Source organism: Orcinus orca, chromosome 5, assembly GCF_937001465.1.
Source record: "Orcinus orca chromosome 5, mOrcOrc1.1, whole genome shotgun sequence".
NCBI classification, from domain to species: Eukaryota; Metazoa; Chordata; class Mammalia; order Artiodactyla; family Delphinidae; genus Orcinus; species Orcinus orca.
Genome location: NC_064563.1, coordinates 13,975,275 through 14,002,544, shown reverse-complemented (window position 1 = coordinate 14,002,544; position 27,270 = coordinate 13,975,275). Strand labels below are relative to the sequence as shown.

At 42.1% G+C, this 27,270-nt stretch overlaps 1 protein-coding gene across 8 annotated transcripts; it reads left to right on the top strand.

The window, feature by feature from the left end:
* Positions 1–19: 19 nt before the first annotated feature.
* ASTE1 (asteroid homolog 1) lies at positions 20–27,023 on the top strand. 8 transcript variants are annotated; one of them, XM_033412240.2, is made up of 7 exons: positions 22–271; positions 1,068–1,239; positions 1,384–2,118; positions 2,473–2,706; positions 21,886–22,096; positions 23,870–24,059; positions 26,535–27,023. In XM_033412240.2, the coding sequence occupies exons 3-7, from the start codon at positions 1,402–1,404 to the stop codon at positions 26,857–26,859; spliced, it is 1,677 nt and encodes a 558-aa protein (XP_033268131.1). In that variant the 5' UTR covers positions 22–271; positions 1,068–1,239; positions 1,384–1,401; the 3' UTR covers positions 26,860–27,023. The 8 variants fall into 8 exon arrangements, with proteins under 8 accessions (XP_033268129.1, XP_033268128.1, XP_033268131.1 ...); XM_033412238.2 differs by lacking the exon at positions 26,535–27,023 and adding an exon at positions 25,907–26,301 and having other exon boundaries at positions 20–271; positions 1,384–2,706; XM_004283429.4 differs by having other exon boundaries at positions 1,384–2,706.
* Positions 27,024–27,270: the final 247 nt, after the last annotated feature.

Genomic DNA, 27,270 nt, shown 5'->3' with positions numbered 1-27,270 from the left:
GCCCAGCAGGCCTCGCTGCCCTAACCTAAGAGCAGCCATTCGGAGCGTGCTTTCCAGCCTTCCTGGGCGACCTTGCGGCAGGCCCGGGGGCACCTCACCTCTCCGCGATGTCGGCGCCGCTAGCTTCCTGGAATCGGGCTCCCCGTGACGTCATACGCGGAGACTTCCGGCTCCGCTCGGGAGGTCGGGATCACGTGCCGGGAGCTCCTGGAATCCCCCGGCTCCTGCTGGCTTGTGGTGGAGAGGCTGGTCTTCTGGGAGGACGGAGCAGGTGGGCGCTGCTGCTGCGGGCCCGGGGGGCGCGGTTTGAAGGCCTGTATTTGAGGACTTGGAGCAAACGTTTTGCGCGGCTTCCTCCTGTCTAGCGCGCATTTGTTGAACATCTTCTGTAACTAGCTTCGGCTGAGTTGACGCGGTCTCTGCTCACATTTGCTGTACAAGACAGACTTGAGAGAAGTAGGTACCCTACAGGGTAAGGTACTGAGACAGGGCCAAGCCTGGGGTGAAGTGAGTTGGGTACTAAATGCAAGGGGAAGCCCAAAAACTCTGATCAAGATAAATAAATTTTAACACAATATCTTTTAAAAAAACTCAAAACTAATGCAAAAAATATACATGCTTGACAAAACCTCACGATTTTAAATAAAGACAGGATCAATAACTGTGCCATGCTGAGCCATATTGGAGCCTGAGGCCAAAGGAGAAACCAGTAATACTTATCCTGTGACTTAGCCAGCTGGGGGAAGGATATCTTCAGTTCCTGGGACGTATATGCCAAGACAGATGAGAAGAACCTCTGGTTAGCGTGAAACTGGAGAGTTAAGTTCCTCCAGGCTTGAAACTCGGAGCTGTGCTAATTAAGACAGGCCCATAAGCCAAGGCCTCAAAGAAATTCCCAGACTCTGATAATCAAAATAGAAAAACTGGATCCATATCATTGACCCTACACACTTTAGTTAACTGAAGCCTAATGCTTTCTGATCTATTAATTATGTTATTGAGGTTATCATTTTTATAGCTTAGGATCTTTTACGCTGACCCCACAAAACAAATATTCTGTGTTGTAGGATGGTGACTGTCTCAGTATCAAAGTCCGCAGAAGTTCTGTACGTCAGCAGCCTCCGTCCCTGTCCAAAGAGCAGACTCCATGAAGCCATTGAGTTTGTGCCTTGTAACATATGGGGAAAGCGAGAGAGAATGAAAAAGCACTCAGCTAGGTGGTATTGCCTGAGAATCTAGGTAAGGACTAAGATGTTGACACCTAATGTGTTCTATTTAAAGAGCTCTTCACAACATTTGCTGTTGATCTGATGGTGCTAGAAACAGTAGCTTGGTCCCCCATAAGTAACATCAATTAAAAGTGTGTTCTCTTGTTTTAAACAGGCAATTCTTCAGACAGTCATGGGTATCCGAGGACTAATGAGTTTTGTGGAAGATCATATTAATGAGTTCTTCACAGATTTGAAGTTGCGAGACACAAAAATTATCATCGACGGCTATGCCCTCTTCCACCGGCTTTGCTTCAGTTCAAACTTGGAGCTCCGGTATGGAGGGGACTATGATTCTTTTACAGATGTTGTAGAAAAATTCTTTGAATCACTTTTTGCTTGTAAAATCTGCCCATATGTTGTTTTAGATGGAGGATGTGACATTTCAGATAAAAAGCTTAACACTTTAAAGGATCGAGCTAGGGAGAAGATCCAGATGGCCCATTCCCTTTCTGTTGGCGGGGGTGGGTATGTGTGTCCCTTACTCATCCGGGAAGTATTCATACAGGTTCTGATCAAGCTGCGGGTACGTTTTGTCCAGTGCTTTTCGGAAGCAGATCGGGACATTATGACCCTTGCTAATCACTGGAATTGCCCCGTGTTATCGTCTGATAGTGACTTTTGCATTTTTGACCTGAAAAGTGGGTTTTGCCCATTGAATAGCTTTCAGTGGAGAAACATGAACACTATCAAGGGCACACGAGACTGCTATATCCCTGCCAAGTGCTTTTCCCTTGATGCACTCTGCTGTCACTTCGGCAATATGAACAAAGTTCTGCTGCCTCTCTTCGCGGTGCTGTGTGGAAATGACCACGTTAATCTGCCCGTCGTGGAGACGTTCTTAAGTAAAGTATGTCTTCCTCTTGGGGCTCCCAGTTCTAAGGGGAGGAGACACCACCGGGTGCTGGGACTTCTGAATTGGTTGTCTCGTTTTGCTGACCCTACCGAAGCGTTAGACAACGTTCTGAAACATCTCCCCAGAAAGAGTCGAGGAACTGTGAAGAAGCTTCTCTGTGGCTCCATGGGGGAGTACCTGCAGTCCCAGGGGAGGCTGCAGGACTTCTTCCAGCATGGTACTTACGCCTGCCCAGACACCTGGAATCCGGGTTTACCGCCTTGGGTGCTCGCGGCCTTGGCCAGAGGCCAGCTGTCCCCTTTCATCAGCGATGCTCTGGTGCTGAGACGGACCATTCTCCACACACAGGTAGAAAACATGCAGCGACCAAACGCCCACAGAATCTCTCTGCCCATCCGGCAAGTCATCTATGGGCTCCTTGTGAATACTCCTCCATATCCGGGAAATGTGGCCTGGGATGCGCTGCCTCCTCAGCCGCCAGCTTTCAGCGAAGTGGAAAGGATTAATAAAAATATCAAAACATCAATTGTTGGTGCAGTAGAACTGCCCAAGGATCATTCTGACTTAAGCAAATTGACTGAGGTAAGTATTTGTAATACCACTGCAATTTCTGTAAAGCATTTTACAGGTTACAAAGTGCTTTCATGTGTATTATCTCTCTTAACATAACAAACTGAGGTTGGTTGCTATATTGCCCCTATTTCATAGCTGAGAAAACTAAGACTCAGCTAAATCCTTAGCCAGGGAATTATCCGTGCTACGACTCAAACCTACATCTTTTAGCTCCAAATCTGCCATTTCCACTGTACTTCAGTAGCATGTGTTAATCTTTGCGGTTATTACTACTACTCTTGTTGTTAACTAGCTATCAGTAGAATGGGGTTAGTGACTAAAAATAAAGGAAAGGGAAAAAAATTCTGAGCTACAGAAAAAAGAAAGCTTGCCTTTAGGCCTTGACCAAAGGCACAACTAACATCTCAGACTGCATTGGATTGCAATTAACAGGATTAATACTGATGTTTAGGCCTAATTTTTCATTTTTATTGATGAGGACTTTTTTTTAGACTTGAGATTTATGGCATCATGTTGATTTGCTTAGTCTGATACTGAAAACTTGACTCTTAGCCTAACTCAGTGTTGATTAAACCTGAGTAACAGACCAACCCCCTTTTCAAGGTAAAAGAAATTCTCATGGATCCCAGTGTTTATTTAGTTTTTTTAATAATATTACATAAATATATTAAAAATTACAAATAGATGTGAAGCTGCTTATGCAAACACAATTAAATTTACAAATTAAATGCAGATAAACTCACAATTCCAATTGCAATGGTTATTGGGGGGTTTTTTTGTTTTTGTTTTTAAATTTATTTATTTTTGGCTACGTTGCATCTTTGTTGCTGCACACAGGCTCTCTCTAGTTGCAGCGAGCGGGGGCTACTCTTCACTGCAGTGCATGGGCTTCACATTGCAGTGGCTTCTCTTGTTGCACAGCATGGGCTTTAGGCGCACGGGCTTCAGTAGTTGTGCTGCGCCCGCACAGTAGTTGTGGCACGTGGGCTCAGTAGTTGTAGCTCAAGGGCTCTAGAGTGCAGGCTCAGTAGTTGCGGCGCACGGGCTTAGTTGCTCTGTGTCGTGTGGGATCTTCCCGGACCAGGGATTGAACCTGTGTCCCCTGCATTGGCAGGCAGATTCTTAACCACTGCGCCACCAGGGAAGTCCCGGGGGGGTTTTGGATCCAACTCAATATTCAGACTCAGGAGACTCTCTTAGGCCACTCAGGGTGCCAGTCTGCTCCGGGATATAGGGCTGCGTAACAGCATCCGTGAAGCTTTGAATCAGGAGCGGGAGTCCTCCCAACGGTCTACACCATTGATTCTCCTGGGGGTGATTTTGCCACCCAGGAGACACTTGGCAGTATCTGGAGACACTTTTGATTGGCAATACTTGGGGAGGGGTGGCTGTTGCTACTGGCATATAGTCAGGAGAAGCCAAGTATGTTGCTAAACATCTTACAGTTGACAGGACAGCACCCCCAGCCAAGAGTTATGCAGCCCAGAATGCCCACACAGGTGACCAGGAACTAGCCCTTTTAGCCTCCCCATTGGTGACAGCTCAGGCAGGAGGAACAAGATTCACATCATTGGGTCCAGGAGCCTCCTTGGCAATGGGGAATGACTGCTATTAGGAACAGGTTTCTTTCTGGGGTGATGAAATGTTCTGGAATTAGAGATGGTTGCACAGGCTTATAAAGAAACTAAAACTACTTTAAAAGGGTGAATTTTATGACATGGAAATTATATCTCAAAGAAGGAAAAAGTCCCACTGGCCTCCTTCCCCACGGGATCTAATCTTTTTTGTAACAATTCCATAGACATAGCTTCTGAGGTCCCTGCAAGGGACATGCCTGATTACAAGTCACTGCACTCAGGGAAGCCCCAAGATGGGGCGTCCCCATCTGGTTTGTACAGTTCATTTATTGTGTAAGTCTAGATACAGTTTTACAAGAGTCATTCTTATCATGTTAAGTAGCACAGCTGACTAACTTTATCATGTTTCCAGGTTTAAAGAACTGGAGAGTTGAGCATAGGTCATATTCCAAACAAGGAATTTATTAAAACTTTACCCACACCAGAAAAATTGAAATTAGCAACAGTGTGGCTGTTAGCACAACTGACGCTGTCCCGAGCCCTTACCGCTCTTCCTATCCTTTCACTGACCCTACCCAGGACTGTACTGTGCCATCAGTCACTCCTCTGCATCAAGGGCTTTGTGGTTAATAGAGACTGTTTAATAATCATTAGGACCAGGTGGCTTCTATGCTCTGTTAGTCCCCAAACAATGAAAACCTTTTCTGACGTACTCACTGCGCCCCTGAGACCGGCTAGCTACCCATTCATGAATCTTGACTTAGGAATGCACGCCCTGTTTCCAAACACCCCACCACCAAAGGTTAACTATAAATTGTCCCAGTGGACCTGCAGCCGTGCGCAGCGCAGTTGCACATGCTTCCGATTAATCGTTGTCCACCAGATCCCGATCCCACCCTGACTATGCTACCCGCTGATAAACTGGTCCAGTGACTACATGGAGCCGCCTGCCTCGTTTTTCAGTCTCAGCATGCCCTCTCAGTTTGGTGGGCACTTCTCATTGCCTCCACCCTCCAACAGCAACATTCTGAAGGAGGTTTTGCTGAAATTACATTTCTCCTCACAACATAAATGGTGCTATGTTGGAGGGCTTTTTATTTTACTTTTTTTATGGCTTTATTGAGAAGTGTCTTTAATGTGCATACTCTGATGAGTTTTGACGTACATTTACGTCCATGAATCCATCCTACAGTTAAGATAATGAATGTATCCATCAGCCCTAAACATTTCCTTTGCCTCTCTGCCGTTCATCCTTCCCTCAGTGTGTACACATAGCAAAGTGCACAGATAATTTACACCTTGATGAGTTCGAACCAGCTCAGTAGTTCCATGTAAAGGGCACCCAGATGAAGATTCATTATCAGCACCCCTGCTTTCCCCAGTGTGGTTACAGTCACTCCCTCCCTTACCCCTTGTACTCACTGTTCTGATCTCTAACAACCTTGAATACTTTGTTTTTACACTTTATAAATCGTCTGGCTTCTTTTATTCAACATGGTGTTCATGAGATTTATTCATATCACTGTGCATAGTTGTAGATCTTTCATTTCTCATTGTTGGTGTATTTTTACCTGTGGGACTGTACCACAATTGATTGTTGATTTTATATCTGATGGGCATTTGTGCAGTTTGCAGTTTGGGCTATTATGAATAGTGCTATGAACATCCGAGTGCACAGCATTTAGTAAAAATACGGTCACATTTCTGTTGCACATATAACTAGGAGTGAAGTTGCTGGGACATAAGACACACGTATGTTCAGCTTAGAAGACACATTGCCAAGTGCACAGTGGTTTTTACCAATAAATATTCCAACCAGCAGTTTATGAGAGTTCTTCTTACTTTATACCCTTGCCCTTACTTGGAATCTTCTATCCTTTTAAAAAATTTTAGCTGTTCTGTTTTTTTATTATTTAAACAGATTTTTGTTAGCTTTATTCTTTTTTTTAAATTTTATTTTATTTTATTTATTTTTTTATATGGCAGGTTCTTATTAGTTATCCATTTTATACATATTAGTGTATATATGTCAATCCCAATTGCCCAATACATACACCACCACCACCCCCCGACCACTTTCCCCACTTGGTGTCCATACGTTCTCTACATCTGTGTCTTAATTTCTGCCCTGCAAACCAGTTCATCTGTACCATTTTCCTAGGTTCCACATATATGCGTTAATATACGATATTTGTTTTTCTCTTTCTGACTTACTTCACTCTGTAAGACAGTCTCTAGATTCATCCACATCTCTACAGATGACCCAATTTCATTTGGTTTTATGGCTGAGTAATATTCCATAGTATATATATACCACATCTTCTTTATCCATTCATCTGTTGATGGGCATTTAGGTTGCTTCCATGACCTGGCTATTGTAAATAGTGCTAAAGTGAACATTGGGGTGCATGTGTCTTTTTGAATTATGGTTTTCTCTGGATATATGCCCAGTAGTGGGATTCCTGGGTCATATGGTAATTCTATTTTTACTTTTTTAAGGAACCTCCATACTGTTCTCCATAGTGACAGTATCAATTTACATCCCACCAACAGTGCAACGGAGTTCCCTTTTCTCCACACCCTCTCCAGCATTTGTTGTTTGTAGATTTTCTGGTGATGCCCATTCTAACTGGTGTGAGGTGATACCTCATTGTAGTTTTTTGTTTGTTTTTTTTTGTTTTTGTTTTTTTTTAACATCTTTATTGGAGTATAATTACTTTACAATGGTGTGTTAGTTTCTGCTTCACAGCAAAATGAATCAGTTATATATATACATATGTTCCCATATCTCTTCCCGCTTGCGTCTCCCTCCCTCCCACCCTCCCTATCCCACCCCTCCAGGCGGTCATAAAGCACCGAGCTGATCTCCGTGTGCTATGCGGCTGCTTCCCACTAGCTATCTACCTTACGTTTGGTAGTGTACATATGTCCATGCCTCTCTCTCGCTTTGTCACAGCTTACCATTCCCCCTCCCCATATCCTCAAGTCCATTCTCTAGTAGGTCTGTGTCTTTATTCCTGTTTTACCCCTAGGTTCTTCATGACATTTTTTTCCCCTTAAATTCCATATATATGTGTTAGCATACGGTATTTGTCTCTCTCTTTCTGACTTACTTCACTCTGTGTGACAGACTCTAGGTCTATCCACCTCATTACAAATAGCTCAATTTCGTTTGTTTTTGTGGCTCAGTAATATTCCGTTGTATATATGTGCTACATGTTCTTTATCCATTCATCCAATGATGGACACTTAGGTTGTTTCCATCTCCGGGCTATTGTAAATAGAGCTGCAATGAACATTTTGGTACATGACTCTTTTTGAATTATGGTTTTCTCAGGGTATATGCCCAGTAGTGGGATTGCTGGGTCATATGGTAGTTCTATTTGTAGTTTTTTAAGGAACCTCCATACTGTTCTCCATAGTGGCTGTATCAATTTACATTCCCACCAACAGTGCAAGAGGGTTTGCTTTTCTCCACACCCTCTCCAGCATTTATTGTTTCTAGATTTTTTGATGATGGCCATTCTGACTGGTGTGAGATGATATCTCATTGTAGTTTTGATTTGCATTTCTCTAATGATTAGTGATGTTGAGCATTCTTTCATGTGTTTTTTTGGCAGTCTGTAAATCTTCTTTGGAGAAATGTCTATTTAGGTCTTTTGGTTTTTTGTTATTAAGCTGCATGAGCTGCTTACAAATTTTGGAGATTAATCCTTTGTCAGTTGCTTCATTTGCAAATATTTTCTCCCATTCTGAGGGTTGTCTCTTCGTCTTGTTTATGCTTTCCTTTGCTGTGCAAAAGCTTTGACGTTTCATTGGGTCCCATTTGTTTATTTTTGTTTTTATTTCCATTTCTCTAGGAGGTGGGTCAAAAAGGACCTTGCTGTGATTTATGCCATAGAGTGTCCTGCCTATGTTTTCCTCTAAGAGTTTGATAGTTTCTTGCCTTACATTTAGGTCTTTAATCCATTTTGAGCTTATTTTTGTCTATGGTGTTAGGGAGTGATCTAATCTCACTTTTCCATGTAGCTGTCCAATTTTCCCAGCACCACTTATTGAAGAGGCTGTCCTTTCTCCACTGTACATTGCTGCCTCCTTTATCAAAGATAAGGTGACCATATGTGCGTGGGTTTATCTCTGGGCTTTCTATCCTGTTCCATTGATTTATATTTCTGTTTTTGTGCCAGTACCATACTGCCTTGATTACTGTAGCTTTGTAGTATAGTCTGAAGTCAAGAAGCCTGATTCCTCCAGCTCCGTTTTTCGTTCTCAAGATTGCTTTGGCTATTCAGGGTCTTTTGTGTTTCCATACAAATTGTGAAATTTTTTGTTCTAGTTCTGTGAAAAATGCCAGTGGTAGTTTCATAGGGATTGCATTGAATCTGTAGATTGCTTTGGGTAGTAGAGTCATTTTCACAATGTTGATTCTTCCAATCCAAGAACATGGTATATCTCTCCATCTATTTGTATCATCTTTAATTTCTTTCATCAGTGTCTTATAATTTTCTGCATACAGGTCTTTTGTCTCCTTAGGTAGGTTTATTCCTAGATATTTTATTCTTTTTGTTGCAGTGGTAAATGGGAGTGTTTTCTTGATTTCACTTTCAGATTTTTCATCATTAGTGTTTAGGAATGCCAGAGATGTCTGTGCATTAATTTTGTATCCTGCTACTTTACCAAATTCATTGATTAGCTCTAGTAGTTTTCTGGTAGCATCTTTAGGATTCTCTATGTATAGTATCATGTCATCTGCAGATAGTGACAGCTTTACTTCTTCTTTTCCAATTTGCATTCCTTTTACTTCCTTTTCTTCTCTGATTGCTGTGACTAAAACTTCCAAAACTATGTTGAATAAGAGTGGTGAGAGTGGGCAACCTTGTCTTGTTCCTGATCTTAGTGGAAATGCTTTCAGTTTTTCACCATTGAGGACGATGTTGGCTGTGGGTTTGTGATATATGGCTTTTATTATGTTGAGGAAAGTTCCCTCTATGCGTACTTTCTGCAGGGTTTTTTATCATAAATGGGTGTTGAATTTTGTCAAAAGCTTTTTCTGCATCTATTGAGATGATCATATAGTTTTTCTCCTTCAATTTGTTAATATGGTGTATCACGTTCATTGATTTGCATATATTGAAGAATTCTTGCATTCCTGGAATAAACCCTACTTGATCATGGTGTATGATCCGTTTAATGTGCTGTTGGATTCTGTTTGCCAGTATTTTGTTGAGGATTTTTGCATCTATGTTCATCAGTGATATTAGCCTGTAGTGTTCTTTGTGACATCTTTGTCTGGTTTTGGTATCAGGGTGATGGTGGCCTCGTAGAATGAATTTGGGAGTGTTCTTCCCTCTGCTATATTTTGGAAGAGTTTGAGAAGGATAGGTGTTAGCTCTTCTCTAAATATTTGATAGAATTTGCCTGTGAAGTCAACTGGTCCTGGACGTTTGTTTGTTGGAAGACTTTTAATCACATTTTCAATTTCAGTGCTTGTGATTGGTCTGTTCATATTTTCTATTTCTTCCTGATACATTCTTGGCAGGTTGTACCTTTCTAAGAATTTGTCCATTTCTTCCAGTTTGTCCATTTTATTGGCATAGAGTTGCTTGTAGTAATCTCTCATGATCTTTTGTATTTCTGCAGTGTCAGTTGTTACTTCTCCTTTTGCATTTCTAATTCTGTTGATTTGAGTCTTCTCCCTTTTTTTCTTGATGAGTCTGACTAATGGTTTATCAATTTTATCTTCTCAAAGAACCAGCTTTTAGTTTTATTGATCTTTGCTATCGTTTCCTTCATTTCTTCTTCATTTATTTCTGATCTGATTTTTATGATTTTTCCTTCTGCTAACTTTGGGGTTTTTTTGTTCTTCTTTCTCTTATTGCTTTAGGTGCAAGGTTAGGTTGTTTATTCGAGATGTTTCTTGTATCTTAAGATAGGATTGTATTGCTATAAACTTCCCTCTTAGAACTGCTTTTGGTGCATCCCATAGATTTTGGGTCGTCGTGTCTCCATTGTCATTTGTTTCTGGGTAATTTTTATTTCCTCTTTGATTTCTTCAGAGATCACTTCGTTATTAAGTAGTGTATTGTTTAGCCTCCATGTGTTTGTATTTTTTCCTGTAATTGATATCTAGTCTCATAGCGTTGTGGTCGGAAAAGATACTTGATACAATTTCAATTTTCTTAAATTTACCAAGGCTTGATTTGTGACCCAAGATATGATCTATCCTGGAGAATGTTCCATGAACACTAGAGAAAAATGTGTATTCTGTTGTTTTTGCATGGAATGTCCTATATATATCAATTAAGTCCATCTTGTTTAATGTATCATTTAAAGCTTGTGTTTCCTTACTTATTTTCATTTTGGATGATCTGTCCATTGGTGAAAATGGGGTGTTAAAGTCCCCTACTATGAATGTGTTACTGTTGATTTCCCCTTTTATGGCTGTTAGTATTTGCCTTATATATTGAGGTGCTCCTATGTTGGGTGCATAAATATTTACAATTGTTATATCTTCTTCTTGGATCGATCCCTTGATCATTATGTAGTGTCCTTCTCTGTCTCTTCTAATACTCTTTATTTTAAAGTCTATTTTGTCTGATATGAGAATTGCTACTCCAGCTTTCTTTTGGTTTCCATTTGCATGAATTATCGTTTTCATCCCCTTACTTTCAGTCTGTATGTGTCTCTAGGTCTGAAGTGGGTCTCTTGTAGAAAGCAAATATATGGGTCTTGTTTTTGTATCCATTCAGCCAATCTGTGTCTTTTGGTTGGAGCACTTAGTCCATTTACATTTAAGGTAATTATCGATATGTATGTTCCTATTCCCATTTTCTTACTTGTTTTGGGTTCGTTATTGTAGGTCTTTTCCTTCTCTTGTGTTTCTTGCCTAGAGAAGTTCCTTTAGCAGTTGTTGTAGAGCTGGTTTGGTGGTGCTGAACTCTCTCAGCTTTTGCTTGTCTGTAAAGATTTTAATTTCTCCATCAAATCTGAATGAGATCCCTGCTGGGTAGAGTAATCTTGGTTGCAGATTTTTCTCCTTCATCACTTTCAATATGTCCTGCCACTCCCTTCTGGCTTGCAGAGTTTCTGCTGAAAGATCAGCTGTTAACCTTATGGGGATTCCCTTGTGTGTTATTTGTTGTTTTTCCCTTGCTGCTTTTAATGTTTTCTTTGTATTTAATTTTTGACAGTTTGATTAATATGTGTCTTGGCGTATTTCTCCTTGGATTTATCCTGTATGGGACTCTGTGCTTCCTGGACTTGATTAACTATTTCCTTTCCCATATTAGGGAAGTTTTCAACTATAATCTCTTCAAATATCTTCTCAGTCCCTTTCTTTTACTCTTCTTCTTCTGGGACCTCTATAATTCGAATGTTGGTGCATTTAATGTTGTCCCAGGGGTCTCTGAGACTGTCCTCAGTTCTTTTCATTCTTTTTTCTTTATTCTGCTCTGCAGTAGTTATTTCCACTATTTTATCTTCCAGGTCACTTATCCATTCTTCTGTTTCAGTAATTCTGCTATTGATCCCATCTAGAGTATTTTTCATTTCATTTATTGTGTTGTTCATCGTGTTTGTTTCATCTTTAGTTTTTCTAGGTCCTTGTTAAATGTTTCTTGCATTTTCTCTATTCTATTTCCAAGATTTTGGATGATCTTTACTATCATTATTCTGACTTCGTTTTCAGGTAGACTGCCTATTTCCTCTTCATTTGTTAGGTCTGGTGGGTTTTTATCTTGCTCCTTCATCTGGGGTTTGTTTTTCTGTCTTCTCATTTTGCTTATCTTACTGTGTTTGGGGTCTCCTTTTTGCAGACTGCAGGTTCGTAGTTCCCATTGTTTTTGGTGTCTGTCCCCAGTGGCTAAGGTTGGTTCAGTGGGTTGTGTAGGCTTCCTGGTGGAGGGGACTAGTGCCTGTGTTCTGGTGGATAAGGCTGGATCTTGTCTTTCTGGTTGGCAGGTCCACGTCTGGTGGTGTGTTTTGGGGTGTCGACTTATTATGATTTGGGGAAGCCTCTCTGCTAATGGGTGTGGTTGTGTTCCTGTCTTGCTAGTTGTTTGGCATAGGATGTCCAGCACTGTAGCTTGCTGGTCGTTGAGTGAAGCTGGGTGCTGGTGTTGAGATGGAGATCTCTGGGAGATTTTTGCCATTTGATATTATGTGCAGCTGGGAGGTCTCTTTTGGACCAGTGTCCTGAAGTTCACTCTCCCACCTCAGAGGCCCAGCCCTAACTCCTGGCTGCAGCACCAAGAGGCTTTCATCCACACGGCTCAGAAGAAAAGGGAGAAAAGGTAGAATGAAAGAATTAGTAGTAGAAGAAGAAGGAGGAGGAGGAGGAGGGGGAGGAGGGGAGGAGGAAGAAGAAGAAGAAAGAAAGGGAGGGAGGGAGGGAGGAAGGAGGGAAGGAAGGAAAAAAAAGAAAGAAGATAAAGTAAAATAAAATAAAGTAAGATAAGATATAATAAGATATAATAAAGTTATTAAAATAAAAAAATAATTATTAAGAGGAAACAAAAAAACGGATGGATAGAACCCTGGGACAAATGGTGGAAGCAAAGCTATACAGACAATATCTCACACAGAAGCATACACATACACACTCACAAAAAGAGAAGGGGAAAAAATAATCTTGCTCTCAAAGTCCACCTCCTTAATTTGGGATGATTCGTTGTCTATTCATGTATTCCACAGATGCAGGGTACATCAAGTTGATTGTGGAGCTTTAATCTGCTGCTTCTGAGGCTGCTGGGAGATATTTCCCTTTCTCTTCTTTGTTCTCACAGGTCCCAGGGGCTCAGCTTTGGATTTGGCCCCACCTGTGTGTGTAGGTCCCCGGAGGGCGTCTGTTCTTTGCTCAGACAGGACAGGGTTAAAGGAGCCGCTGATTCGGGGGCTCTGTTTCACTCAGGCCGGGTGTAGGGAGGGTCACGGAGTGCAGGGCGAGCCTGCGGCGGCAGAGGCCAGCATGATGTTGTACCAGCCTGAGGCGCGCCATGTGTTCTCCTGCAGGAGTTGTCCCTGGATCACAGGACCCTGGCAGTGGCGGGCTGCACAGGCTCCCCGGAAGGGGGGTGTGGATAGTGACCTGTGCTTGCACACAGGCTTCTTGGTGGCGGCAGCAGCAGCCTTAATGTCTCATGTCTGTCTCTGGGATCCGCACTTTTAGCCGTGGCTCGCGCCCGTCTCTGGATCTCCTTTAAGCTGTTTTCTTAATCCCCTCTCCTCGCGCACCGGGAAACAAAGAGGAAAGAAAAAGTCTCTTGCCTCTTCAGCAGGTCCAGACTTTTCCCCGGACTCCCTCCCGGCCAGTTGTGGCGCACTAACCCCCTGCAGGCTGTGTTCACGCCGCCAACCCCAGTTCTCTCCCTGCCGACCGAAGCCCGAGCCTCAGCTCCCAGTCCCGCTCGCTCCGGCGGGGGAGCACACAAGCCTCTCAGGCTGGTGAGTGCCAGTCGGCACCGATCCTCTGTGCAGGAATCTCTCCGCTTTGCCCTCTGCACCCCTGTTGCTGTGCTCTGCGGCTCCAAAGCTCCTCCACCACCCGCAGTTTATGCCCGCGAAGGGGCTTCCTAGTGTGTGGAAACCTTTCCTCCTTCACAGCTCTCTCCCATTGGTGCAGGTCCCATCCCTATCCTTTTGTCTCTGTTTATTCGTTTTTCTTTTGCCCTACCCAGGTACGTGGGGGGTTTCTTGCCTTTTGGGAGGTCTGAGGTCTTCTGCCAGCGTTCAGTAGGTGTTCTGTAGGAGTTGTTCCACGTGTAGATGTGTTTCTGGTGTATCTGTGGGGAGGAAGGTGATCTCCTCGTCTTACTCTTCCGCCATCTTCCCGGAAGTCCCTCCTCATTGTAGTTTTGATTTGCATTTCTCTAATACTTAGTGATGTTGAGCAGCTTTTCATGTGCTTCTTGGTCATCTGTATGTCTTCTTTGGAGAAATGTCTATTTAGGTCTTCTGCCCATTTTTGGATTGGGTTGTTTGTTTTTTTAATATTGAGCTGCATGAGCTGTTTATACATTTTGGAGATTAACCCTTTGTCCGTTGATTCGTTTGCAAATATTTTCTTCCATTCTGAGGTGAGTGTTGTCTTTTCATCTTGTTTATGGTTTCCTTTGCTGTGCAAAAACTTTTAAGTTTCGTTAGGTCCCATTTGTTTATTTTTGTTTTTATTTCCATTACTCTAGGATGTGGATCAAAAAAGATCTTGCTGTGATTTATGTCAAAGAGTTTTCTTCCTATGTTTTCCTCTGAGAGTTTTATAATGTTCGGTCTTACATTTAGGTCTCTAATCCATTTTGAGTTTATTTTTGTGTATGGTGTTAGAAGAGTTCTAATTTTATTCTTTTCCATGTAACTTTCCAGTTTTCCCAGCACCACTTATTGAAGAGGCTGTCTTCTCTCCATTGTATATCCTTGCTTCCTTTGTCATAGATTAGTTGACCATAGGTGCATGGGTTTATCTCTGGGCTTTCTATCCTGTTCCATTGATCTGTATTTCTGTTTCTGTTTCAGTACCATATTGTCTTGATAACTGTAGCTTTGTAGTATAGTCTGAAGTCAGGGAGTCTGATTCCTCCAGCTCCTTTTTTTTCCCTCAAGACTGCTTTGACTATTCAGGGTCTTTTATGTCTCCATACAACTTTTAAGATTTTTTGTTTTAGTTCTGTAAAAAATGCCATTAGTAATTTGATAGGGATTGCATTGAATCTATAGATTGCTTTGGGTAGTAGAGTCATTTTCACAATATTGATTTTTCCAATCTAAGAACATGGTATATCTCTCCATCTGTTTGTATCATCTTTAATTTCTTTCATTAGTGTCTTATAGTTTTCTGCATACAGGTCTTTTGTTTCCCTAGGTAGGTTTATTCTTAGGTATTTTATTCTTTTTGTTGCAGTCGTAAATGGAGTGTTTCCTTAATTTCTCTCTCAGATTTTTCATCATTAGTGTATAGGAATGCAAGAGATGTCTGTGCATTAATTTTGTGTCCTGCAACTTTACCAAATTCATTGATTAGCTGTAGTAGTTTTTTGGTGGCATCTTTAGGATTCTCTATATATAGTATCATGTCATCTGCAAACAGTGACAGTTTTACTTCTTCTTTTCCAATTTATATCCCTTTTATTTCTTTTTCGTCTCTTACTGCCGTGGCTAGGACTTCCAAAACTATGTTGAATAATAGTGGTGAGAGTGGACATCCTTGTCTTGTTCCTGATCTTAGACGAAATGCTTTCAGGTTTTCACCATTGAGAATGATGTTTGCTGTGGGTTTGTCATATATGGCCTTTATTATGTTGAGGTAGGTTCCCTCTATGCCCATTCTCTGGAGAGTTTTTATCATACATGGGTGTTGAATTTTGTTGAATGATTTTTCTGCATCTACTGAGATGATCATATGTTTTTTCTTCTTCAATTTGTTAATATGGTGTATCACATTGATTGATTAGCATATATTGAAGAATCCTTGCATCCCTGGGATAAATCCCACTTGATCATGGTGTATGATCCTTTTAATGTGTTGTTGGTTTCTGTTTCCTAGTATTTTCTTGAGGATTTTTGAATCTATATTCATCAGTGATATTGGTCTGTAATTTTCTTTTTTTGCGGTATCTTTGTCTGGTTTTGGTATCAGTGTGATGGTGGCCTCATAGAATGAGTTTGGGAGTGTTCCTTCCTCTGCAAATTTTTGGAAGAGTTTGAGAAGGATGGGTGTTATCTCTTCTCTAAATGTTTGATAGAATTCACCTGTGAAGCCATCTGGTCCTGGCCTTCTGTTTGTTGGAAGATTTTTAATCACAGTTTCAATTTCATTACTTGTGATTGGTTTATTCATATTTTCTGTTTCTTCCTGGTTCAGTCTTGGAAGGTTATACCTTCCTAAAAATTTGTCCATTTCTTCCAGGTTGTCCATTTTATTGGCATAGAGTTGCTTGTAGTAGTCTCTTAGGATGCTTTGTAGTTCTGTCATGTCTGTTGTAACTTCTTTTTCTTTTCTAATTTTATTTATTTGAGTCATCTCCCTCTTGATGAGTCTGGTTAATGGTTTATCAATTTTATTTATCTTCTCAAAGAACCAGCTTTTAGTTTTATTGATCTTTGCTATTGTTTTCTTTGTTTCTGTTTCATTTATTTCTGCCCTGATCTTTATGATTTCTTTGCTTCTACTAACTTTGTGTTTTGTTTGTTCTTCTTTCTCTAGTTCCTTTAGGTGTAAGGTTAGATTGTCTATTTGAGATTTTTTTGTTTCTTGAGGTAGGCTTGTATAGCTATAAACTTCCCTCTTAGAACTGCTTTGCCGTATCCTATAGGTTTTGGATCGTCGTGTTTTCATTGTCACTTTTCTCTAGGTATATTTTGATTTCCTCTTTGATTTTTTCAGTGTTCTCTTGGTTATTTAGTTGGTTATTGTTTAGCCTCCATGGGTTTGTGTTTTTTACGTTTTTTCCCCAGTAATTGATTTCTAATCTCATACCGTTGTGGTCAGAAAAGATGCTTGATATGATTTCAATTTTCTTAAATTTACTGAGGCTTGATTTGTGACCCAAGATGTGATCTATCCTGGAGAATGTTCCGTGTGCACTTGAGAAGAAAGTGTAATCTGCTGTTTTTGGATGGAATGTCCTATAAATATCAATTAAATCTATCTGGTCTATTGTGTCATTTAAAGTTTGTGTTTCCTTATTAATTTTCTGTTTGGATGATCTGGCCATTGGTGTAAGAGAGGCGTTAAAGTCCCCCACTATTATTGTGTTACTGTCTATTTCCTATTTTATAGCTGTTAGCAGTTGCCTTATGTATTGAGGTGCTCCTGTGTTGGGTGCGTATATATTTATAATTGTTGTATTTTCTTGGATTGATCCCTTGATCATTATGTAGTGTCCTTCCTTGTCTTTTGTAACATTCTTTATTTTAAAGTCTATTTTATCTGATATGAGTATTGCTCCTCAAGCTTTCTTTTGATTTCCATTTGCATGGAGTATCTTTTTCCCTCCCCTCACTTTCAGTCTATATGTGTCCCTAGGTCTGAAGTGGGTCTTGCTTTTGTATCCATTCAACGAGCCTGTGTCTTTTGGTTGGAGCATTTAATCCATTCACGTTGAAGGTAATTATCAATATGTATGTTCCTATGACCATTTTCTTAATTGTTTTGGGTTTGTTTTTGTAGGTCCTTTTCTTCTCTTGTGCTTCCCCCTTAGAGAAGTTCCTTTAGCATTTGTTGTAGAGCTGGTTTGGTGGTGCTGATTTCTCTTAGCTTTTGCTTGTTTGTAAAGCTTTTGATTTCTCCATCGAATCTGAATGAGATCCTTGCCGGGTAAAGTAATCTTGGTTGTAGGTTCTTCCCTTTCATCACTTTAAGTGTATCATACCACTCCCTTCTGGCTTGTAGAGTTTCTGCCAAGAAATCAGCTGTTAACCTTATGGGAGTTCCCTTGTATGTTATTTTTCCCTTGCTGCTTTCAATAATTTTTCTTTGTCTTTAATTTTTGCCAATTTGATTACTATGTGTCTTGGTGTGTTTCTTCTTGGGTTTATCCTGTATGGGACTCTCTGCACTTCCTGGACTTGGGTGGCTATTTCCTTTCCCATGTTAGGGAAGTTTTCTAGTATAATCTCTTCAAATATTTTCTAAGGTCCTTTCTCTCTCTCTCCTCCTCTGGGACCCCTATTATATGAATGTTGTTGCGTTTAATGTTGTCCCAGAGGTCTCTTGGGCTGTCTTCATTTCTTTTCATTCTTCTTTCTTTATTCTGTTCTGCAGCAGTGAATTCCACCATTCTGTCTTCTAGGTCACTTATCTGTTCTTCTGCCTCAGTTATTCTGTTATTGATTCCTTCTAGGGTGTTTTTCATTTCACTTATTGTATTGTTCATCTCTGTTTGTTTGTTCTTTAATTCTTCTAGGTCTTTGTTAAACATTTCTTGCATCTTCTGAATCTTTGCCTCCATTCTTTTTCCGAGGTCCTGGATCATCTTCACTATCATTATTCTGAATTCTTTTTCTGAAAGGTTGCCTATCTCCACTTCATTTAGTTGTTTTTCTGGGGTTTTATCTTGTTCCTTCATCTGGTACATAGCCCTCTGCCTTTTCGTCTTGTCTATCTTTCTGTGAATGTGGTTTTTGTTCCACAGGCTGCAGGGTTGTAGTTCTTGCTTCTGCTGTCTGCCCTCTGGTGGATTAGGCTATATGTGAGGCTTGTGCAAGTTTCCTGATGGGAGGGACTGGTTGGTGGTGAGTAGAGCTGGCTGTTGCTCAGGTGGGAAGAGCTCAGTAAAACTTTAATCTGCTTGTCTGCTGATGGGTGGGGCTGGGTTCCCTCCCTGTTGGTTGTTTGGCTAGAGGTGACCCAACACTGGAGCCTACCTGGGCGCTTTGGTGGGGCTGATGACAGACTCTGGGAGGGCTCACGCCAAGGAGTACTTCCCAGAACTTCTGCTGCCAGTGTCCTTGTCCTCACGATGAGACACAGCCATCCCCCACCTCTGCAGGAGACCATCCAACACTAGCAGGTAGGTCTGATTTAGTCTTCTATGGGGTCACTACTCCTTCCCCTAGGTCCCGATGTGCACACTACTTTGTGTGTGCCCTCCAAGAGTAGAGTCTCTGTTTCTCCCATTGAAGTCCTGCAATCAAATCCCGCTAGCCTTCAAAGTCTGATTCTCTAGGAATTCCTTCTCCCGTTGCCAGACCCCCAGGTTGGGAAGCCTGACGTGGGGCTCAGAACCTTCACTCCAGTGGGTGGACTTCTGTGGTATAAGAGTTCTCCAGTCTGTGAGTCACCCACTCAGCAGTTATGGGATTTGATTTTATTGTGATTTCGCCCCTCCTACCATCTCATTGTGGCCTCTCCTTTGTCTTTGGATGTGGGGTATCTTTTTTGGTGAGTTCCAGTGTCTTCCTGTCGATGATTGTTCAGCAGTTAGTTGTGATTCTGGTGCTCTCACAAGAGGGAGTGAGAACTCGTCCTACTCCACCCAATTTTAGCTGTTCTTATGGTTGCCATCATTTTAGCCAATTTGGTGGGTGTTAGTTTGCATTTCTCTGATGAGTTATTTGAACACCTTTGCATGTGTTCACTGGCCATTTGCATATTCTGTTAAGTTTCTATTCAAAGCCTTTTGCCCATTTTCGTGTGTTTTTGTTTATTTCTATATACAGGTCCTTTGTCAGATAACATTGTGGGAGCGTACTGTGGGTTGTGTTTTCACTCAAGTATGTTTTGCTGAACAAAAGTTCTTAATACACTCTAATCTAAAATTTTATTTATGCCTGTCACTTTTGTGACCTACTTAAGAAATTATTGCCTGCTCCAAGGTCATGAAAAATATTTTTGCCTTTTACACTTAGATCTGAAAGCTATCTAGAATTGATTTGTTTGTGTGTGTGGTGTGACATAGGGGTCAGGACACTTTTCCCCCACATGAAAATCCAATTGAGTCAATGAGTACAGCAGGTGGATTATACTCCTGGCTCAGTGGAGGTGACAAGTGTTCTCATCACGTACTTGTATTCAAAGTGGGGTGAGATTTTAGTTCAGTGTCTGTGCGGTGACATCATTTGGCTTTCCCTTGGCACCCTCAGTTCTGCATTTTAGCTCAATGTTGTTAGCTCTAATTAGCCCATGATATTTCTAAAGGGAATCAGGTGCAAATATTATTCCAGAGGTGTGCAGGTACAAGTACGGAGACTTTGTGATAATATCTTCATTTTGTAGGCTTAACGTGATGTGACAGTAATACTTCATCTGCTCTGTGCCAGCTCTTGTAATAGAAAATGTATACAATCTCTCATTTATTTCCCACAGTAGGTAGGGTAGAGTTTCCATTTTGGCTGTGTCACTTGCAGTGGACAGAGCACCATTCAAGTTAACTCGTGAGAGGCTAACCGTAAGGAGAGATGGAAGGGATCATTCTTGTGGAGTAAGTCAGTGCCAAGCCCAGCCTCTCTCCGGGTGCCTCTGCCTCTGAGGCAGCTTCTTCTGCAGACTTGTCACATGGGATGGACCCTAACTAGATTTAAGGGCTGTGAGCAGAGTAGTCCCCCTTGGGGAAGGGAACAAGGACTAGTGGGTTCCATGAAACATCTGTGTAACTCATTCTAGTGCCCATTTTACAGATGATCAGACCTGACTGTAGAAAAGCTCAGAAACTCGCTCAAGGCTGCAGAGTTAGTGAGGGCAGAACCTCTCTGAAGTCAAAGCCCAGACTCTGCTTGGTTAATAGAATTTGTAACTTGGATAGAGAATTCAATAATTTAAGCATCATATGTCAGAAAAGAATTCATGTATTTTCTTAGCTTTGCATGATAGGTCTTTCTATCAGTTTAGATTATGAGGAATATATTTAAATTTAAGTAGTTAATGCTACTTCCCATAGGGGTGATTGACTGTACTGTAAACCACTTTGCATATTTCTAATTTTTAAATTTTTATCACAGTATCAAATTATTAAAACCAGTACCTATAAATCATTATATTAAAGTTGTCATACATTGATGATGAACCTATTTTGTCAGTTACAACGTGTTTTACTTCAAGTTAACATCTCTGTTTTCAGCTATCAACACACTTACTTACTGACTAGGTGTTAGGTGCCAAGAAATGTGCCAGACTGTCTCATCCTTCCAGAAAATTAAGAAGGAAATCTTTTCTAGGTGTGTGCAGACACCAGTAATACAAACTATTTTTTTTCCTCTTAGAGTTTGATTGTGAAGTCGCCCAGAGATGCTCTTTTAATAGTCCTAATTTCCTTATCTGTAAAAGTGTGTGACCTGCAAGGTCCCTTATGGTTCTTAAATCTTAAGATTCATAGTAAATCAACTATACTTCAGTTTTTTAAAAAAATGGCATAAAAATCAACAAAAAAAAAGAAGGAAAAAAGATTCATTAAGGCAAAATTATGTCAACCAGAAGCCCGAAGCCCTCATAGCTGTTTACTTCCTTTTATTTGAAGCCTGGAGTGAAAGTTGGTGTGGTATGTTATTACAAGGACAATGCAGACAGCCCTTAAATATTCCTATTTGCTGGAATATACCTGCCACTAGAAGCGGCCACCTTGGGACAATCCCCGTGTGGGAGAAAACAGACAATAAGACATTCAGCTGGGTTGGTACATGAGGCAGGACCCAGACAAGCAGAAGGCTGCATGGGATGCTGCAGAGGGTGCATGTGGTTAAAGTCTGCCTTCCGGAGGTGATTGGTGATGGTGTCACAGAGGACGGGGGCTTGAACAGTCACTGGCAGGTGAGGGTAGGGTTGAGTATAGATCTTTGTTTCTTAAAGCAGAAGAGTTAAAATGCAGCTTCCTGGGCTCCCCTCATTTACTGAATCAGTTTAAGGGGTGGGGCCTGAGGATTGTTTTAACAAGCTTCCCAGGTGACATGCACACTGCAGATGCCCAACAGCCTGCATGGGGGATGGACTGACGCGAGCAAGGGCTGTGCAGTGGGAAGAGACAGCACGTCCAGCCAGTCACCACATTTATTACGCCCCTTATGAAGGTTCTAATTTTGAGTGTGGCTGATTTTTTTCCATAGGAAGATAAGAAACCGACCTAGAGAATGAAGAAGAAAGACATTCTCCAAAGTAACTTACAGAACGTTTGGTGTATATTTTCAGCTCTCCTTGGCTAGACGGCAGATACTTCTGTTAGAAACGCTGAAAGTGAAACAGAGCATCCTGGACCCAATCCCTGCTGCGTTGAAGTTGCCCATCGCCGTCAGCTGCTACTGGGTGCAGCACACGGAGGCCAAGGCAAAGCTGCATCATCTGCAGGCCTTACTGCTGGGGATGCTGATGGGACCCTTGCATGCCATGATCAACAGCCCTGGTAGGTATCTGGAAGTCCCAAGAGTATATTTTTGCATGTTACTTGCATGTAATCAAACGTTTAAACAAACAAACAAAAATTCTCGGATTATTTACTTCCATCAGTTGTATCAGAACTTAGAAGTGGGGCACCAAAATGTCACTCATTCCTTGTAGATCTTTCTGAGTGCTCCGTGTACCAGGTCAGTGCTGGAGGGCTTGACCTCAAGGGCACAGCAGTGAAGATGCGCTGATGCTGCCTCACCCACCTGTCCTGTGGCACCTGACGCTCAGTCTGTAAAGCGTGACCGTGATGTACATTTTGTGCTCCGTGTTCCTTGTCCTTCTCTTCAGTGCAGCAGCAGCATCTCCCCTGGAGACTTAAGTAAAATTGCCCATTGGTGAAACTTAAGAATACCTACAATTACTGTAAACATTCATGCTTGTGCTGTTTTGTGTCGTTTATTTTTTTACTTTCTTTTTTCCCCACTGTAAGTTTCAATTAGTATATGAGTTGTGATGGTAGAACTGGTAACTTCTCTTTCTATTAGAGAAATACACTTTGAGGCAGTTTCATCTTTATTTAAACATCAGGTGAAATAAATGATGCATTGGAGCACTTCAATCCTGTAATGGGATTATTCTCTTTACAAAATTATGAATGCTTTATCCAAACATGTATAATAGTTGTCACACTCTAGAACAGTACTAACGTGATAGCTACTAGCCACAGGTGGCTATTTAAAATTTAAAATTCAGCTTCTCAATGCACTTGCCACATTCTAAGTGCCCAGCAGCCACAGGTGGCTAGAGGCTGCTGTACTGGACAGCACAGATGAAGAACATTCCCATCACTGCAGAAAGTTCTGGACAGCACTACTCTGGCATTTGTTTAAAATAAGTTCATGAAAGGATGAGCCAGCACAGACTCCAGGACACCCCAAAGTGGGAGAGCAGCTGTCAGAAGGGACTGTTGCACAGCAAGTTAAGTTCTGGCCCACTGCTGGTTAGGATACAAGTTCAGGGTGTTTCCTCTCATTGAACATAAATATAGTTTAAGAAAATTCTCAGAGCACCAGTCTATTAAGTTTTTACCTGAGTCCAACAGAAGGGGCATGTCAAGGGTCTGTTTCTTTTCTTTTAGGAATGTGGACCCCACACCCAGGCAGGCTCAGTGCCTTGCTGCTCGCTCATTGGTAAAAGGTGGGCCTCCTTTTCCTTCCTTCCAGGTTGGTCCGGAAGGCAGGCTGCACGTGGAGCCGGGAACAGGCAGGTTTCCTGGGGTGGCTGCTGCTTGTCCTCCACCACTGAGGAAGTGGCTGATTTGCCCCATTCTCTATGAGTCATACTCTCATTCTCTTCCCATAAAACAGAAGTTAAAGCGTGTTTTGAACACACGGCTGTTTCTTTAAGGAAATGTAGTGAAAGAGAACAGTAAAGAGAAGGGGATTTTTCATAGAGACACATTTAGGGTTTGGAGAGTTCAGATGCAGATGTGTTTAAATTAAAGTCAGGTAGTAGATTAGAGGAAGAGATACTATGTTAAGGAAAAAGATAAAGAATTTGGGGTTGAATAAAGTTAGGTTGTCATTAAAAGGGCATCTCAGTATAAATATTTCAGTTTATACATTGAAAGGCTTTTACATTGACATGAAAATAGAAAAGAGCCAAAAAAGAAAAGCATTTTGGTTATTCACTTTTTTCTTTATGGAATTTGAAGTTTTATATATGGATAAAATTACAAGGTGATACAGTGTTTTTGGAAATACTGCCCTTGGGTCGTGTCTTTATCTAGATGAGGAAGCTCCACAGGGCGGTGGTGCTGAGATGCTGTATGAAGAGCTGCAGAGAGTGAAGGCACAGCCGGGCCTGAGGCTGGACTTAGACACAGCTCATGTCTTCTGTCAGTGGCAGTGCTGTCTGCAGATGGGGCTGTATCTCAACCAACTGCTGTCCACGCCTCTCCCAGAGCCAGACCTAACTCGGTAAGCACCCAGGAAACTAGTGCAGATGGCTGCATGTAGAAGTAAATACTTCAGTTGTCATTTAACGCAAAGAAGTTTTTTTAAAAACAATCAAACTTAGTATATAACTGGTCTTGGATCACTGTTAGAGCTGAAGAGCTGTAATATTAAATTTTTAAAATATTAAATTACTTCCATATTTCCAAAGAAAGTTTCCATGATTTTTTAAAGTTTTCCAAATTTAAAAAATCGGTTCATTAAAATAAAAATAAGAGGCAGTTGTTGGTAGAGTATAGCTCATTCCCTCATTTCTTTCAGATCTTTATTCAAATATCACGTTATAAAGGCTTTTTCTGATCATCCTACTGAAATATTATTCAAGGGAGTGAGTGAGGAAGATAAAAGGGAGATGGTTAGAAAATGGAGTTGAGATTACATATGTGCTTTGTCTCTCCACTTGAAGATAAGCTCTGGGTGTGTGCTGGGACTTGCCTGTTTTGTTTACTGTTGTAGCCCCAGTGCCTAGCATTACTCAAATACTTGTTGAATTAATGAGTGCTATACGGAGACCTATCATATATGCTGGTTTGACTTGAAATATTTCAAGTTGAAAGCTTCCTAGCAGTACATAGTGTTGTTAATGTTACTGAACTCAAGTCTGTGTGTCTGACGCACAGTGAGGCCAAACAGTACCAAAACATTGGAGTTTGGAGCAGAGAAAGGTTTATTGCAGGGCCCTGGAAGGAGATAGGTGGCTCATGCCTTAAAAATCCCAACTCGCTGAGAGCTTTCAGCAAAGCCCTTTTATAGGAAGGGTGAGGGAGGCACATGGTTAGTTGTTGCAGACTTCCTGGTGTCAGATCCTTTGTTCTTGAGGTCAGGTCACCATGTTCCTATAAACCTCTAACAAAACAAATGTTATCCTCTGTTCTAAAGAGAAAGGGAAAGGGAGGCATTTAATTCTGTCTCCATGCCTCCTTGTGGCTTTTAACACTTAACAAATCCCAGAAGCGAAGTGACATCATTACCCTTCATTTTACCTGTTCAAAGTCCCAAGGACCGACTTTCGCCCTCCTAGGTCCAGGCCCTGGCTAAGTGGAGGGGGTCCCTGCGGGGGCTGGTTACCCTGCCCCGGAGCGTTCGTTTGTCTGGCACCCAGTCTGGGTCCTCATGCCAGTGCCCAGGCCAAACGGGAGAGGCAGATCTCAGCTGGCGGCGCCCTCAGGGCCTGGCCCCCCAGACCTTGCCCAGCCAGCATCACTGAGGGAGCCAGGTGCCCAGGACCCCGCCGGCCCTCAAACTGGACCCCAGTTCCCCCTGCTCACCCACCGGCCCCAAGGCCAGCGGGCCTAGTAGCCAGGGAGAAGGCTGTGATCCGCCTCTCATCGCATTCGCTGTCCCAGCACGGCTGCGAGTTGACTGCTGCTGGAGGGGGACCGCTGTCCCGGCTGCCAGTCCTGGCTAAGGGCTGCGTGCCCACCCCGCCCCCTGTACTGAGCGTGGCGCCCCCCACACACACACGTCTGCCCGCCGGGCCTGCCAGCTGGACACTCAGCAGCACGAGGGCCTCAGCTGCCCCGAGGCCCCCCGCCGCCTACTTGGGAGCCGCCTCCACACGCAAGTTCCCAGGAACGAGCCGCAGCCACAGGGCGACGTGGCGTCCGCGGGCTGAACCGGTGCTGAACCGGTGCTGCAACCTGGGGTGGCCACGCAAACCTGCTGGCCCGGCCCACTGAGCATGCCCGGCCCCTATTACATTCCCACACCCTAGACCTCTCTACCAAATAAGATTGATTGGCGTTTGACCTATGGATTCCTTATTCCTTTCCTTTACTAATTTTGTTCATCCTTGACTGGATCCTCTCTAGTGACCACGGATCCCTATAAAACAAGACAGCGGAAACAGTTCCCTCAATAATGATTTCAGCAGGAGAGTTGTTCCTGCATCTCAGCATCACCAAGTCTCTTTAAATGATGATTTTACACTGAGTAAATGATGGTTCTCCATCAGTTGCTAAGGTACCAGTCAGTCAACCCTGGCAGTAAGTTAATATGTTAAATCTGTGGCTTCCAGTTCATTCCAGCTTATATTTGTGGAGTTGGTTTTTAATCCAAGTGAATGAATGACCTCGCAAATGATACGATTAAATGTTCTCATATTTCAACAGACTGCCTGTTTGTCCTATCAGAGGCATTTTTAACTCCTTGTCTTTGAAGTGTTAAGAGGCCTGCTCAACTTTGGGCTAGTTGGAGAACCAGCAAGCATCCATCATTTACTTTGTTGATAAAAAGTTCTAAGTATCATTAGCCAAGAAGTAATCTCTGTAACAATTCAGTTCCTTCTTTCAAGAAACAGATTATTCTTGAGTAACTTTAATAATGATTTTATAGAAGCAGCACTCACAGTGTTTGATGGGTCTGTTGAAGCCACATTAGTGAGTTGTCTCAGTGCAGGAACCTCTGCTGTAATGACACCCTCTTCTCTCCCCTGAGCAGACTGTACAGCGGGAGCCTGGTGCACGGGCTCTGCCAACAACTGCTGACGTCAGCCTCAGTGGAGAGCCTCCTGCACGTGTGTCCTGAGGCCCAGCAACTCTATGAGCATATGTTCAGTGCCACTAGGTCATGTGCCCCTGCTGAACTAGTCCTACCAAAGGGTAAATCAAAAAAAAGAAGGCAAAAGAAACGACGTACCCCCTGGTCAGAGAACAGAGTGGGGACCACCTTGAACGCTAGGAGTTGGCATGAGGGAGGCAATCGGTTTGAGCTGTTGATGGTGGGGACCTTGGAGGAGCACATGGAGGCCGCAGAGCTTGAATAAACTCAGTTGCAACCAGGTTGGGATTCTTACCGAAAATTTGTATTACCTCCCTTGAAATGACTGACTTTTTTTTAGAATTAAATCTGTTAAGGATAAACACTGCAGTATTTTGAATTCCAAAGTACTTTGTATTCTGCTTTTAATAAATACGTGGTTTAAGTAAACTTTTGTATTTTTTCAACACGTGAAAGAAAACATGTTTGCACTTGCCATGTTCCACTTTAGTAAGTTAATAATAGTCTATAACCTTCAAATTGTGGCAACTCAGCCAAGCTGTGTTTCCAGAAAGAACAGAAGTCCTGCATCATTTACTTCTATGCTGAAGCTGGGTTATCATCATTTAACACAACTTTTTTACAACTATCTCCTCTTCATCCTTTACTATGAAAGGTCTGGGCCCCAGAAGATAGA